At 54.2% G+C, this 13912-nt stretch overlaps 1 protein-coding gene across 4 annotated transcripts in view; it reads left to right on the forward strand.

The window, feature by feature from the left end:
• Nucleotides 1-13912, forward strand: part of NOS1 (nitric oxide synthase 1) — an 80233-nt gene that overhangs the window by 27815 nt on the left and 38506 nt on the right. For all 4 annotated transcript variants that reach the window (XM_064392132.1, XM_064392131.1, XM_064392130.1 and 1 more), the window contains exons 2-3: nt 229-1320; nt 11802-11934. In XM_064392132.1, the coding sequence (XP_064248202.1) occupies nt 602-1320; nt 11802-11934 (852 nt within the window). In that variant the 5' untranslated portion in view covers nt 229-601. The remainder of the gene's footprint in view (nt 1-228; nt 1321-11801; nt 11935-13912) is intronic.

The raw sequence follows: 13912 nt of genomic DNA on the forward strand, positions 1-13912 counted from the left end.
TCCCCCCGCGCCCCCGCCGAACAGATGGTGCCGATTTTCGCAGGGGGAGGTGGAGGAAACAAAGCCCGGAGCGCTGCGAGGCTGCAGCCTGGCTCCCGAACGCAGCCCGGGGTGGGAGGGGGTGACATCTGTGGGGACGGGGTGCCCGTGGCAGGCACTCAGCAGGCACTCGCGCCTGCCCTGCCTCACTTATCTCCCTCCTTTGTTGGTTTTTCCCCTCCTTTCCAGATAAAGAAGCCCGCGCGCCGTCGGCGGGGATGCCGGTGAAGCGGGCGGGCTGCCTCCGCCTCCCAGCCCGGCGCGGGACCCGCGGCTGACCGCAGGCTGCAATGTTCCCCGCTCCAGGCGATGCCCAGCCCTGCCCGCCCCGCTCCTAGCCTGCCTTCCCAGCGGTGACATTCCCGCTTTCCTGCTGTTGGCACAGCAGTGCCCCGAGCATGCCGCAGGAAGCCCCTCGGCAGCCGAAGCCCAGGGGAGTTTTCCAGTGAGTCCAGCTCCCTGAAAGCCAGAGTTGCCCTTTCCCAGGCCGGCGTTGGGAAGCGCCTCCGACAGCGAATTCCCCTGCCCAGCGGGTGTCGAGGTCCTGGAGGAGGGGGCTGCCATGGAAGAGAATGTGTTCAGCGTGCAGCAGATCCAGCCCAACGTCATCTCGGTGAGGCTCTTCAAGCGCAAGGTGGGCGGCCTCGGCTTCCTGGTGAAGGAGCGCGTCAGCAAACCGCCCGTCATCATCTCGGACCTGATCCGGGGCGGGGCTGCCGAGCAGAGTGGCCTCGTCCAGGCTGGGGACATCATTCTGGCCGTCAATGGCAGGCCCCTGGTGGACATGAGCTATGAGACGGCGCTGGAGATCCTGAGAAGCATCGCCTCCGAGACCTACGTGGTCCTCATCCTGCGCGGCCCCGAGGGCTTCACCACTCACCTGGAGACCACCTTTGCGGGCGACGGGACGCCCAAAACTGTCCGTGTCACCAGACCCCTGTGCCCAGCTCCCAAGGCGGTTGACTTGTCCAACACAGGCGCTCCCAGCAAAGAGCAGCCGCTGCCAGCAGCCATGGGATCGCTGTGGGCCAGGGAAACGGGGAAGGAGGTGGAGCCCGTGGTCCACGTTAACGGCGTCGTTCCCGGCAGCAAAGGGCCGGACGGCGGCAAGGGCAGGGACGGGGCTTGTGGTCACTCCTGTCTCAACGGCGGCGTGGAAGACAACGAGCTGCTCAAAGAGATCGAGCCCGTCCTGGACCTGCTGAAGAGCAGCAGTAAGGACAGCGGTGGAGATGCGCCCTCCAAGGTAGAGACACGGGATATAGAAGTCCAGGTGGACTGGTAGGTCCCTAAATACATTTTTTACCTTTGGTGGAACGTGCTGGTTTTGGCTCCCTGAGGTGTCTCCACAGCTGCCTGGTGCAGTAGGGTGGAGATGGAGGGGAAGGGATGGGAAAAACCGGGAAGTGGTCGGTGAGGGGAAGATGAAAAATTGGGAGAAGATTGTGGAAGAAAGATGTAAGCACGGGAAATTGAGGAGATCGGGAATAATGTCACGGACAGCTGAGCTGTGGGATGGGGTGGATCACGGGCTGGGCTGGGCTAGAGCTCTGCTCCATGTTCTCAATTCCATTTGTTTTAAGATGAAGCAATATCCCGTGCCTCAGTTTCTCCACCTGCCAAATAAGGTCCAGGCTATTCCTGTCCTTGTGGTCCTGCTTTAGAGCTCTCCTGTCGAAATCTGCTTTAACTTTAACGGGAGAGGAAGGTTGGACTAGCAGAGCACAGTGCTTCCCAGGAGAAATGGGCTTCCAAACCTTTGGGAGAGGGGAGGAGAGCCCCAGTCCAGCTCCATCTGAAGCCAAGACTGGGCGAGGGCAGTGGGACCAGCCTGGTGGGAAGGGGGGAGATGTTCTCTACCGAGAGCTCGGGATGGCCAATCCTTGTGGAAATGCCAGGAAGGATCTGCCCCTGCTCCTCCTGGAGCCAGATTGCTACTTCAGGACTTGTGTGCATGGGTGGGGACGTGGACAGTGCTTGTCCCACGTCCCGCTGAGGAGGGGGAAGCGGCTCAGCTCCCGACTTTCCTCAGCGTTTCCCTGAGCTGTAGCGCAGCGCTCCGGAGCCGGGGCAGCTCCCCGGGGCCCTCCTGCTTTCCAAAGCTCTTGTTTGCAGCCGGGTTTTTTCAGTCCCAACTCCCTCTCCTCCTGACCGTTCATTAACACTGCTGGGTTGCCTTTTCCTGTTGCTTTTCCCCAAGTCCCCAGACGCGTTTTAGCGGTGTCAAGTGCTGCAGCAGGTTGTGGCTGCCCTCGCTTATTGACTGGCTGGAAAAGCCCCGAGGGTTTGCTGGAGCTGCAGATCTGTGCCTCGGCCACGGGAAGATCTGTAATTCCGAGTTTTCTGTAATTTCAGGTTCTCTTGCTGCAGAGAATTCTTAGGGAAAGGAAAACATTGTGTTCATTTTTCTTTATCAGTAACAAGAGGGGAGAGCCACAGGGGGGTCCCCCCATGGGCTCCCAGCCAAGGCTGGGCTCCCGCTCGCTCCCATCCCAATCCCACCCACCCCCTCTGTGTTTTCCACCTTCCTTGTTTTATTTTCAGTTGTTTTCATGTCGTTCCCGCTCTCCCAATTTATTCCTGTTTCCTGTGGCGGACACGGTACTCAAAGCTTGTTAGGGTGCTCACACTGAGTCAGAGGGAAAAAATATCTGTGGGCTCGGTGCCGGTGTCTGGGTGTCCTTCCTGCCACCCCCTCCCTCCACAGCTGCTCGCCAGGTCTTCTTCACTTTTTGAACAAGAATTGCTCAACAATCGTTCAATTGGATTGTTGGGATTTAGAAAATTCAGAAATCTGCTGTGCGATGGGAAGTGATTTAACCCCCTGAGCTCAGGACGCTCTCCAAAAACCTGTCTGGACTGTGCAGGATTTAATCCCATCCTGGGAGAGCCTGGTTTGAGAACTGGGACATTGAAAGGGTCAGGACTGGATACAAAATGTGCAGGGGGGCTTCAAAATCCCCTCTGGTTTAGCTCTGGGGGTCTCAGCCCAGCGAAGCCCCCAGAGGACAAAATCCCAAACATTGGGGTTGAACAGGGGCAGCCTCACCCTTCAAACCATGTCCCCATCCCAGCAGCTGCAGGATCTCCAAGGAAATTCTGCCCCAGCCGCGGGGAGGGATGAAAAACATGATTCTACTCTGAGGAGTCTCTTTTATTCAGAGATTAAACAGAAATGCTTTGATTTCATTATGATTTTATTTAAACTGAAGGATCCTGAAGCAGCAAAGGGGGGACTTCACCAAAATCTCAATTTTTTGTTTTCAATATCCTAATAATAATGATAACAGTAATGATAATGATAATGATAATGATGATGATAATAATAATAATAACAACAACAACAACAATAATAATAATAATAATAATAATAATAATAATAATAATAATAATGTCTTTGTAGTCTGTATACCTTGGGGATGAAAATCCACTATTCAGTCAAATTCTCCTGCTTGATGAAAAGCTGCAGCCTGGCTCTTGTGGAAGGACTTGGTGTGGGGGGGAAGACCCAGGCTGGAGCAGGGATGTGGGAAAGATTCACTGCAGGGAGAAGCTGTCAGAGCTGTGCAGGGCAAAGGGCATTTCTGTGGGATTGGGCTGGGGATGATTCATCTCCTCAGCTCGGCTCACACAGAGCCAGGGCATCCTCAAGGTCTCCTGCACTCCAAGTTTTCTTGGATGGCAGAAGTGCAGAAAGGTCGGGGAATAAAGGGGAGTGGATGACTGGGGAGAGTGTTTGTCAGTGCCAAGGAAATGCCAAAAAAATTCTAATGAGCTTTGTCAGATGGATGCAGCTCAGCCCTGGCTTGTCCAGGCAGGAACAGCGCAGGAATTGAGCTCTACCTGCACCCTGGAGGGTGCAGAACCTCGCTCAAGGTTGAGCTGGACCTCCTCAGGGGTCCAGCCTGGCCGGTTTGGCTGCTGATCCAGCTGGAGATGGTGGGTTTGGGATGGGTCCTGCTCTGCCTCCTCTCTGCCTGGTGCTGACCTCCCCAGCCCGAGGTGCTCTGTTGGATCCAATCCAGCTCAGGGAGCTGGGACAGCATTCCCAGGCCAGGAGGGAATGGCACAAGGCTGAGCTTGTCCACAGGGAGCCAAAAACTTCTTGCTCAAGATGGGCTTTGGTAAAACCAACTCGAACTACACCTGATGCTTTGGGCTTCCAGCTCCTCTCTCCAGTGTTCCTTCCAAGGAAAACTGAAAGGGAGCCTGCCAGAGAGATGGAGAGGGACTTCTTATAGGAGGGACAGGATAAGGGGAATTTATTCAAAATGGGCAGGGATGGATGGGATATTGGGCAGGAATTGTTCCCTGGGAGGGTGGGCAGGCCCTGGCACAGGGTGCCCAGAGCAGCTGTGGCTGCCCCTGGATCCCTGGCAGTGCCCAAGGCCAGGCTGGACAGGGCTGGAGCAGCCTGGGACAGTGGGAGGTGTCCCTAGCATGGCAGGGGTGGCGCTGGATGGGCTTTAAGGTCCCTTCCAATCCATCCTGTGATTGATTGATTGATTGATTGATTGATTGATCCTAAGTTTGCTTTGGGGACACAATGAGTTCCTCTCCATCCCCCACGGTCTGCATTCCCCAAGGGAATTCTCCTTGCTGGCTTCTCCTCCATGTGCCCTCAGGGTGTGTCCATGGAGTGACCACAGCTGCTCCTCAGCTCAGGCCATCTGCAGTCAGAAAAGGAGCACAGAAGTGGGGCTCAAGGTATGATGAGAGCTGGCATTTCTGCCATGAGGCTCACCGTGGGCTAGGAAGCAAAAATAGAGTTTGATTCACTCCCTGCCAGCAAAGCCAGGTCTGTTTTTCCCTCAGAGCTCTGGGGAGATTGTCAGGTCCCATCTTCCCTCCTTCCTCCCCCCCTCCCCACTGAGTTGCCAGGGTTTATTTTCCTTCCCAGGTCTCTTCCATGACATGAGCAGCATGATGGAAACATGGCAGTTTCAGTCCAAGCAGCAGCCCCGAGAGGGAGAAGTGTGCTGAGAGCAGGAATTCAGTTCAGGAAAGGTTTCAAGGTTTCAGGCTCCAGCTTGCCTTGGAACAAACCCCATAATTTTGCAATTCACCAAGAGAAAATTCTCTTCCTCCCACCTTCCTCAGGACCACCAAAATCTCTTTGTATTGTTCTAAACATTTCATTTGCATTTCTGATCTGTCTTTGTTCTTCTGCACTTGGAGAAAAAACTTTAAAACCTCAGAAAGGAGAAGGTTTCCTGGAATTTCCACGTTTGTGCCATTCTGGAAATGGATGCAGGGAGCTCTGGCAGGGAAAAGCCTTCCCCTGCTCCCCTGGCTGAGGCTTCTTCCTCATCATTCTACTCCATACCTGATCCAGAGAGGCATTTTGTGCTTGGAGACTGTATATTCCCTCCAAATATATCCTATATTCCACCCAATATATCCTATATTCCCCCCAAATATACCCCATTTTCCTCCCAAATACATGCCATAATGCCTCCAAATATACCACATATCCCACCCAAATATATCCCATATTTCTGTCAAATATATCCCATATTCCCCCTAAATATATTCCATATTGTCTCCAAATATATTTCATGTTCCCCTCAAATATGTCCCATATTCCCACCAAATATATCCCAAATTATACCCCATATTGCCCCAAATATATCTCATATTCTGCCCAAATATATCCCATATTCCATCCAATATATCCCATATTCCACCCAAATATATCCCATATTGTCTCCAGATACACCCCATATTCCACCCAAGTATATCCCATATTCCCCTCAAATATATCCCATATTCCCCACAAATACATCCCATATTCCATCCCAAATATATCCCATATTCCCCCAAGTATATCCCATATTCCCCCCAAATATGTTCTATATTCCCCCCAAATACACCCCATATTCCACCCAAGTATATCCTATATTCCCCCCAAATATATTCCATGTTCCCCTCAAATATATCCCATATTCTGCCCAAATATATCCCATATTCCACCCAAATATACCCCATATCCACCCAAATATACCCCATATTCCACCCAAATATATCCCATATTCCCGCCAAGTGCATCCCATATTCCCCCAAATATGTCCTACATTCCCCCCAAATATATTCCATGTTCCCCTCAAATATATCCCATATTCTGCCCAAATACACTCCATGTTCCTCCCAAATATGTCCCATATTCTACCCAATATATCCCATATTCCACCCAAATATATCCCATATTGTCCCCAAATATACCCCCTATTCCCCCAAATATATCCCATATTCCACCCAAATCCATCCCATATTCTCCCAAATCTATCCCATATTCCACCCAAATCTATCCCATATTCCACCCAAATCTATCCCATATTCTACTCAATATATCCCATATTCCATCCCCTACATATTGCATATTCCCCCAAGTACATCCCATATTCCCCCCCAAATACACCCCATATTCCCCCCAAGTATATCCCATATTCCACACAAAAATATCCCAACTACACCCCATGTGCATTCCCCAAACCCATCAGCCCTTCCCTGCCCAGCGCTCTGTGCTGCTCCCTGTGTCCCCAGCCCTTGTCCCCGTGTGTGACCCCAGCAGACAAACCCCGGGGTGACCCCACAGGAGACCCAGGGCTGGTTCCCAGCACCCCTGGGCTGCTTTGCCCCTCTGGACAGGCTGGGATCCTGCAGGAGCTCGTTGGGAAAGGCCGGCAAGGCACAGGAGCCCGGTGCTGGTTGAGTTGGAGCTGTGCTGGTGGGACTTTGGGATCGCCTGGATCTGTTCCCGGGTCTTTCCGTGTCAGTGCCTCCTCAAAGGCATGTTCCAGCCTCATGTTTCACAGGCTCCCTGAGGCTGCAGCTTGCTCGGCTCATTAGTCCCTGATCCCAGAGCTGGGCACATTCCTGACTTTCTGAGGCTGCCGGATCTTCTCCAGATCATTCCACAGGTTCTTCCCGAGGCTTTTGTCCTCCTCCTTCTGTGCTGTCCCACTTGTTCCTTGCTTGGATCACCCTGCAGTTCCCACTGTCCCTGTTGCCTCTCCAGGGAGTGCACCCCGGATTTTGGAGTTTTTCCTTCTTCCAATTTCCCACCTCCTTCCTGAGCTCTGCTCCATCCTCTGCACCCTGCAAATCCCTTCTCCTGCCCCATTCCTCTCCATCCTCTGCACCCTGCAAATCCCTTCTCCTGCCCCATCCCTCTCCCTCTGCTCTTGTCCAGACCTTGCTGAGCACTCCAGCCTGCAGCCAGCACCTTTTCCAACTGCCCCGGGGAAGGAAGCATTTTCATTTTAATTAAAATAATTGAATTAAATTAATTAAAATTAATTAAATTCAGGAATTTTAGTTCCTGCCCCTCTGGAATGTGGTTTTCCATGGGGCAAAAGAAAGGTGAGGCAAGAGCTGCTTATCCCAGCCCCAAGCACTGGAAGGAGGAACACTGCAAGTGCAGCCATTCCCGAGGAAAAATCAGGGAATGAGGCAAGAAGAAGGAATTTCTCTCCAGAGAATAAATCAGGGAATGAGGCAAGAGGAAAGAATTTCTCTCCCAAGGAAAAATCAGGGAATGAGGCAAGAGGAAGGAATTTCTCTCCCGAGGTGTGAGCTTCCCATACAGCCCCGGGCTCAGGTTTTCCAGGAGAAGGAGAAGCCGGTCCCTGGTCACAGCACAGGGTGATGTTATCAGTGTCACCAGGGCTGTCACCAGAGGTGTGGCACTGCCATCCTCATCATCCATCCCGGCTGGGGTGGCAGCAGCCAGGGCTGTCTCTGCTCCCTGCCTGGGAAGTCAGAGAGATCCTTCTGCCAAGGAAATTCAAAGGAGCCGAGTGACAAACTGACAAATTTCCCTTTTGCTTTTTTTTTTTTTTTCCTTTAATTTCTTTTTGGAAAAGCTTTGGAGAAATTTCTGAAAGGGCTGTCTCAGCAACTTCCCTTCTGCTTCATCACTCGGAGCACTGCAACATCATCAAATTAGTCAAAAGAAAACAGTGGTGCCTCTCATTTCTCCAAACAGCCAGATGCTCTTTCCGAGGGGAGGCAGCATCCCGGGCTCTGCTTAGCACCAGTGGGGGAGGGCAGGATTCCTCTTTCCTTTTTAAAGTATCACATTTGGCTTGCAGATCAGCCCCTCAGACAGGGGTCTGGATCTCTCTGGATCCAAGAGATCAGGCCAAGAGTGTGTGATGGATCTGGGAGCAGGCAGAGAGGGATCCTGGATCCTGGATCTGGCTTTTGGGAGAGTTCAGCCAACCGATGGCTTCCACCTTCAGCATTGCTTCCAGTTCCCCAAAGACATCAAAATGGGGATTAAAAACATCTCATGGAATGGTTTGGGTTGGAGAAGACCTTAAAGCTCATCCAGTCCCAGGACACCTTCCACTATGCCAGGCTGCTCCAAGCCCCAGTGTCCAACCTGGCCTGGAGTTCTCCAAAAAGAGGAGCCAGCTCCTCTCTCCCTGTGGCTTTCCCAAGGCAGATCCCTGGGGATGTCCAGCCTGGCTCCCTCAAGGGAGCTGTGCCCCCCCAGTGCCCACCAGAACGGCTTTTGGGGCTCTCCTGTTGATAAAATCCTTTTGGGAGCATTACCCAGGGGCTGAGCTCGGGCACGGCGCTGTGGCTGTCCCCTCAGCCTGCTGGAGCTGAGTGACATCCTCCCAGGCCACCCTGTGCCTCTGGGGCTCCAGCAGCCATGGCAAGAGAGGAAAATAACTCATCCCAAAAATCCCATTCCTGCCCCAGCTCGCAAACAAGGCCCTTACAAGCGAGGGCCAGGAAATATTTGTAAAATGAAGCAATTGATGGTTTTTATTTTTGTTCCCCCATCTGTGCTGGGACTGGGGCGAGGCTCTGGCTGCTCTGAATGGGCTTTTCTCTCCCTGCCTCTCTCCAAAAGGACAGAGCCGGATCCTGCTGGGCAGCCCCATCGGGGGGGCTCAGGGCAGCCCTGGCCAGGCACAGCCCCGGAACACCCCCAGGTCACTCTGTGGCTTTGTCACCGCCACGCCTGGCTGTGCTTTCCCAGCAGAGCTTTCCCTGCAGGGTCAGCCCCTCAGGGCTGGGCTCGGCCACAAATCCATGGGGAAGAGCAGCAGGAATTCAGCTCCTGCCACAGCTGCAGGCACACAGGGGGTGTGGAACTTCCAGGTGATTCCCACCTGGATGTCCCTGTCCCTCAGCTGTCAGGTGCTGCTCGAGGCCAAGGAATGGGAGCAATCCCTGCCCCAGCAGGACCTGGAAATCCCAAACCACCCAAATTAACACCCAGTTTCATTCAACATCTGGGATTTCTCCAGCTGCCAACATTTATATCTTTGCTGCTGTGCACACGATGAGATCCCACATCCCAAGGCCTCCACCTGCTGCTGCTGGGTGGATCCCTCTCCAAGCTTCCCTCGTGCTGGCACTGGCCCTGCAGACCCTTCTCAGGTACCAGCACCCTTCTGGAGGTGCCTGTGGGATCTCTGGCTGATCCCAAACTTCTCCTGGAGAGGCCCTGCGGTTTTCCAGCAGGTTCCTTCTGCGAAGTCCCAGGTTCCAGGAGAGCCAAGGGATCTCTTCCTTGTGGATTCAGTGCTTCTGTCTGGATTTTGGGCCCGCTGTGAGGAGCAGCTGGGGCCTGTCAGCTGCTGGAGGTGACTTCAGGAGCTCGGTGGCCCTGTGCTGACCTGGCTGTGTCCCTGTTGGACAATGCCCTTTCCTGACCCAGAGATGGGGCAGCTGAGAGGTGTTTGAAAAACATTTATTCCATTTTCAGACTCATGAGAAGGGTGAGACAATATATCATTCACACCATCACAATCAGAAGCTAACTATTTTTTAATTATAATATATTATAAGCATTTCTTGGCCTATCAGCTTTTGCCACACCATGCTGTAAATGCTTTAAAGCCAATCACCTAAAACTACCCCTCATAAGTCTTAATACAATGCATCTTTCACAGCTCTATTTCTCCAAAGTATCCAGTCTTATTTGCAAGGCCATCTTTGAAACTTGTTTCTAGCTCCACTTCTCTCCCAACAATGTCTGTCCTATTCCATGGCATTCCTAATTCAGCATTTCTTATCTCAAGGTTTGCACACTGGGTGGGCCTTCTGTCAGGTTTGGAGAATTCCCTACAAATCCATTTCCCACCGGTCCCCTGGCAGGCTGGGATCAGGGCAGGAGGGCAGGGATGTGCAGCCGTGGGAATGAGAGCTCCCCAGGAGATTGAACAGCTGGGCTGGCTCCGAGGCACAGCCAGGCTGGCTGTGCTTCCATCCTGCTAATTCCCTGCCTGCTGGGATTACTGGGATGGAGGCAGGCTGGGCAGCAGACCCTGAGCTTGCCCTCTGGGTTGGGCACAGAGGGGCTGGGTGGCTGCTGGCTGTCCCTGTCCCCAGGATCTCTGTGCAGCCCTGCGGATCCTGGGACCTGTGGGAATCACCACCCCCTGCAGCAGAGATTGGGATCTGTTGCCTTTGGGTGGGGTTTTTTGTAAGCTGTGTTTTATCTGATTGAAACCCTTTCACATCCTCCTAGGGGCCAGCTCACCAGGGAACAGCTTTCATGGCCTGGGGGGCACAGAAATCCCAGGAAAACAGCCCTTGGTCACCTGTGCCTCCTCACTTGCACCAAGGCGGCCACTTTCCAACCTTTGGAAGGTGGCCAGAGCCCAGGGAAATATTTTGGCATCTGAGCATGGCTCTGTAAAAGCAGAAAAATGACAGAAAAAGCACAGGGAGATGCTCTTTAAATGAAGTCTTTTCCTTAAGCTAAAGGAGTTCAAGGACTGTGAAACTGAATTTATTTGTATTTATTTGTCTTCCTGAAATTGGATCAGGAGCATGCTGGTGGTGTGATTTATGCCTTGGGTGCAAGTGTCCTACTTTGGTCAGTGCCCAAACCCTGCCACCATTAATGAGAATTCTCATTATTGGTTCAGTGGCACCTGGAAGGTTTTTAAGGACTGACAGCAGGAGCAAAACAGTTCCAGAGGGCATTTCCTCACTGCCTGTGCCCATCCTGACCCATGCCCCTGCTCTGCCCAGCCCAGGAGCCCATTCCTGGTGGCCTTGGAGGTGACACAGGTGCCACCCCCTGCCTGTCTGCATGTCACCCCTCTAGACCCCGTTTGTTTTCTCCTTGACGAGGGCTCACCTGGCAGAGGTTTTGCACCAGCTCAGGTGGCTTTTCAGAGCCTGTCCCACACCCCAAAAGGTGTGTGGTGCAGTGAGCTACTCCTGAGTTACTCCTGAGTTACTCCTGAGTTACTCCGGTGTCACCGCCTGGCCCAGGCAGCCAGCGCTGGGATGTCCCCAGTGCCCAGCCCTCCCCTCATCCCCAGCAGGGACAATCCCTCATTTGCTTGGCTGAAATCACTTCCACTCCCAGCTCCTGCAAAGGTCAGGAAGAGGAGGGAGAGCTCCTGGAGCCTCCTCTTTGTTCTGGGCTGGTTTTTCCTCTCCCCTGCTCGCGAGCACCGAGCTGCTCCGCAAACTCCTTCTGCCACGAGCTGCCCCAGCCTCCCTTCCCCATCTCCCAGGGTGTTCTCCCAGGGTTCCAGCCGGGGTTTGGGGTGCAGAGGCTCTGCTGTAGAGCCGGTGTGGGCACGGGGCATGCCTGTGGCTCTGAGGTGGAGCTCCCGTGGTGTTTGGGCTGTTCTCACCTCGGTGATTCATTGCCCTGGCTGGGGCTCTGCCTTTCCTCCCTTCCCACGGGGCAGTGGCCAAGTTTTGGCTCCTGTGGGAAGGAGCTGGAGCAGGACCTGTGCCCGTGGTGCCAGCACCCCGAAAGGTTTTTAACCCTTCAGTTTCAGGGAAGGGGAGAACAGTCCCCAGAAAGCTTTGCCGGCTCGGATGGAGAACGATCGTGTCCCGGGGGACCTGTGGGGGAAGAGCAACGTCCCCGTGGTCCTGAACAGCCCCTACTCCAAGGCAGAGCAGGTAAGAGGCCATAGCTGGGGCTGCTTTGGGTGGGAAAACCAAAATTCCCGGGGTTTGTGGGAATGTGACCCATCCTGGTGGGTTCGCCCAGCACAGGGAACCTGCAGGGACAAGGTGTGACCCCAAAAGCCACAGGTGATGATCCCAGAGCCCCTCTGGGCCAGGAGCTGGAGTGGCCGTGGTTCAGGCAGGGAATGGAGGTCACTGGAGAATGATGCTCCCCATGTGACGTGGCACGGGAGCCCAGCCAGGGAGCAGGACGCCGAGGCCTCCCTGGGGAATGTGATCCCTTCTGGTGGCACAAGGCCAAGCTGCATCATTAAAGTCGTTTGGATTCATCTGATGGTAATTCAATAGAGCACTTCAGATAATGCCTTCCACGGTGCCTTTTCATCTCCTCACACTCCACGGCCATAAATTCTCAGGCTTCCTTGCCAAGAGGAGATTAACTCCACGTTTGTAGCAGAGCCAGAGACGTCAGGCAGACCCTGCCAGGCCACCAAGATCACCTTGGGGAAAACACGACGTGCCTGAGCTCTGCCAGTGCTTGGGCAAAAGGATCTCCCTGATGGGATTATCCAGGGCAGGACCTGGGGGACCAGACTGGAGATCACCTCCCTGCCATGGCCAGGGACACTTCCACTGTCCCAGGCTGCTCCAGCCTGGCCTTGGGCACTGCCAGGGATCCAGGGGCAGCCACAGCTGCTCTGGGCACCCTGTGCCAGGGCCTGCCCACCCTGCCAGGGAACAATTCCTAATTCCCAATATCCCATCCATCCCTGCCCTCTGGCAGTGGAAACCATTCCCTGTGTCCTGTCCCTCCATCCCTTGTCCCCAGTCCCTCTCCAGCTCTCCTGGAGCCCCTTCAGGCCCTGCAAGGGGCTCTGAGCTCTCCCTGGAGCCTTCTCCTCTCCAGGTGAGCACCCCCAGCTCTCCAGCCTGGCTCCAGAGCAGAGGGATGGGTGGCCTGAAGATCACAGGGATTCCCACAGGATCACCCAGTGCCACCCCTGCCATGGCAGGGACACCTCCCACTGTCCCAGAGTGCTCCAATCCCCATCCAGCCTGGTCTTGGACACTGCCAGGGATCCAGGGGCAGCCACAGCTCCAGAGCAGAGGGGCTCCAGCCCTTGGAGCATCTCTGGTGCCTCCTGTGGACTCTCCAGCAGCTCCAGGTCCCTCCTGAGCTGATCCCAGGGCTGGATGCATTTCTCCTGGCAATCCTCCATGCAATGATGTTCCCATGCACTTTTGCAGCCTGGCAGTGCCAGAGACCCGTGGGGGACACAGGACACCCTCTGAGCTGGTGCTGATGCCCACACAGGGCACTGGGATAGCCCTGGCCAGGCTGCAGGGCTGTACCCAGCCTGGCTGGGATCCATTTCCACCCTCCCTCACCTCAGACATGGCCAGGTGTCCCAGCAGCCTCGGGCTGGGTGTCACCCCACGCTGGTGACAGCACCCCTGAACTGCAGCAGCCACTGGGGATGGCCCTGGGCAGCCCCACGTCGCAGCAATGGGATCCTGAGCCTGGGGACAGGTCAGGGCTGCTCCCTTTGCCCCAGCTCTGCAGAGACTCCGATTTCCTGCCTCCTTTGCTAAGCCCCGTGCGTGTCCGTGTCTGTTACTATAAGCACTTTATAACCTTCTGTGTGCAGAGCTTAATTTCTCTCTGTGCTGGGGCTGCCAAAACCGCCAGTCTTAAGCTGCTATTAAACTCTTTATTATTTTTTTTCCACTGGATGCACAGCTTTCTTTTTATCCTTCTTATCCCCGAATCCTTACGCCTGCTTTTCTGGAAGCAGTCTGGTTTTTCCCCCCAGCCATTCCCCGGGGCTGTGCGCAGTCAAGGCAGCTGAACTTCTTTCAAGCAGCAATAAATACTATTAACACAGGGGAAAGTCAAGCCAAGTGGGAACTTTCCTTGGTCTTTTTGAAGCAGGATTGGGTGGATTCACTTGGCCAGGTGGCGAATGCT

This window comes from Passer domesticus, chromosome 17 (genome assembly GCF_036417665.1).
Source record: "Passer domesticus isolate bPasDom1 chromosome 17, bPasDom1.hap1, whole genome shotgun sequence".
NCBI classification, from domain to species: Eukaryota; Metazoa; Chordata; class Aves; order Passeriformes; family Passeridae; genus Passer; species Passer domesticus.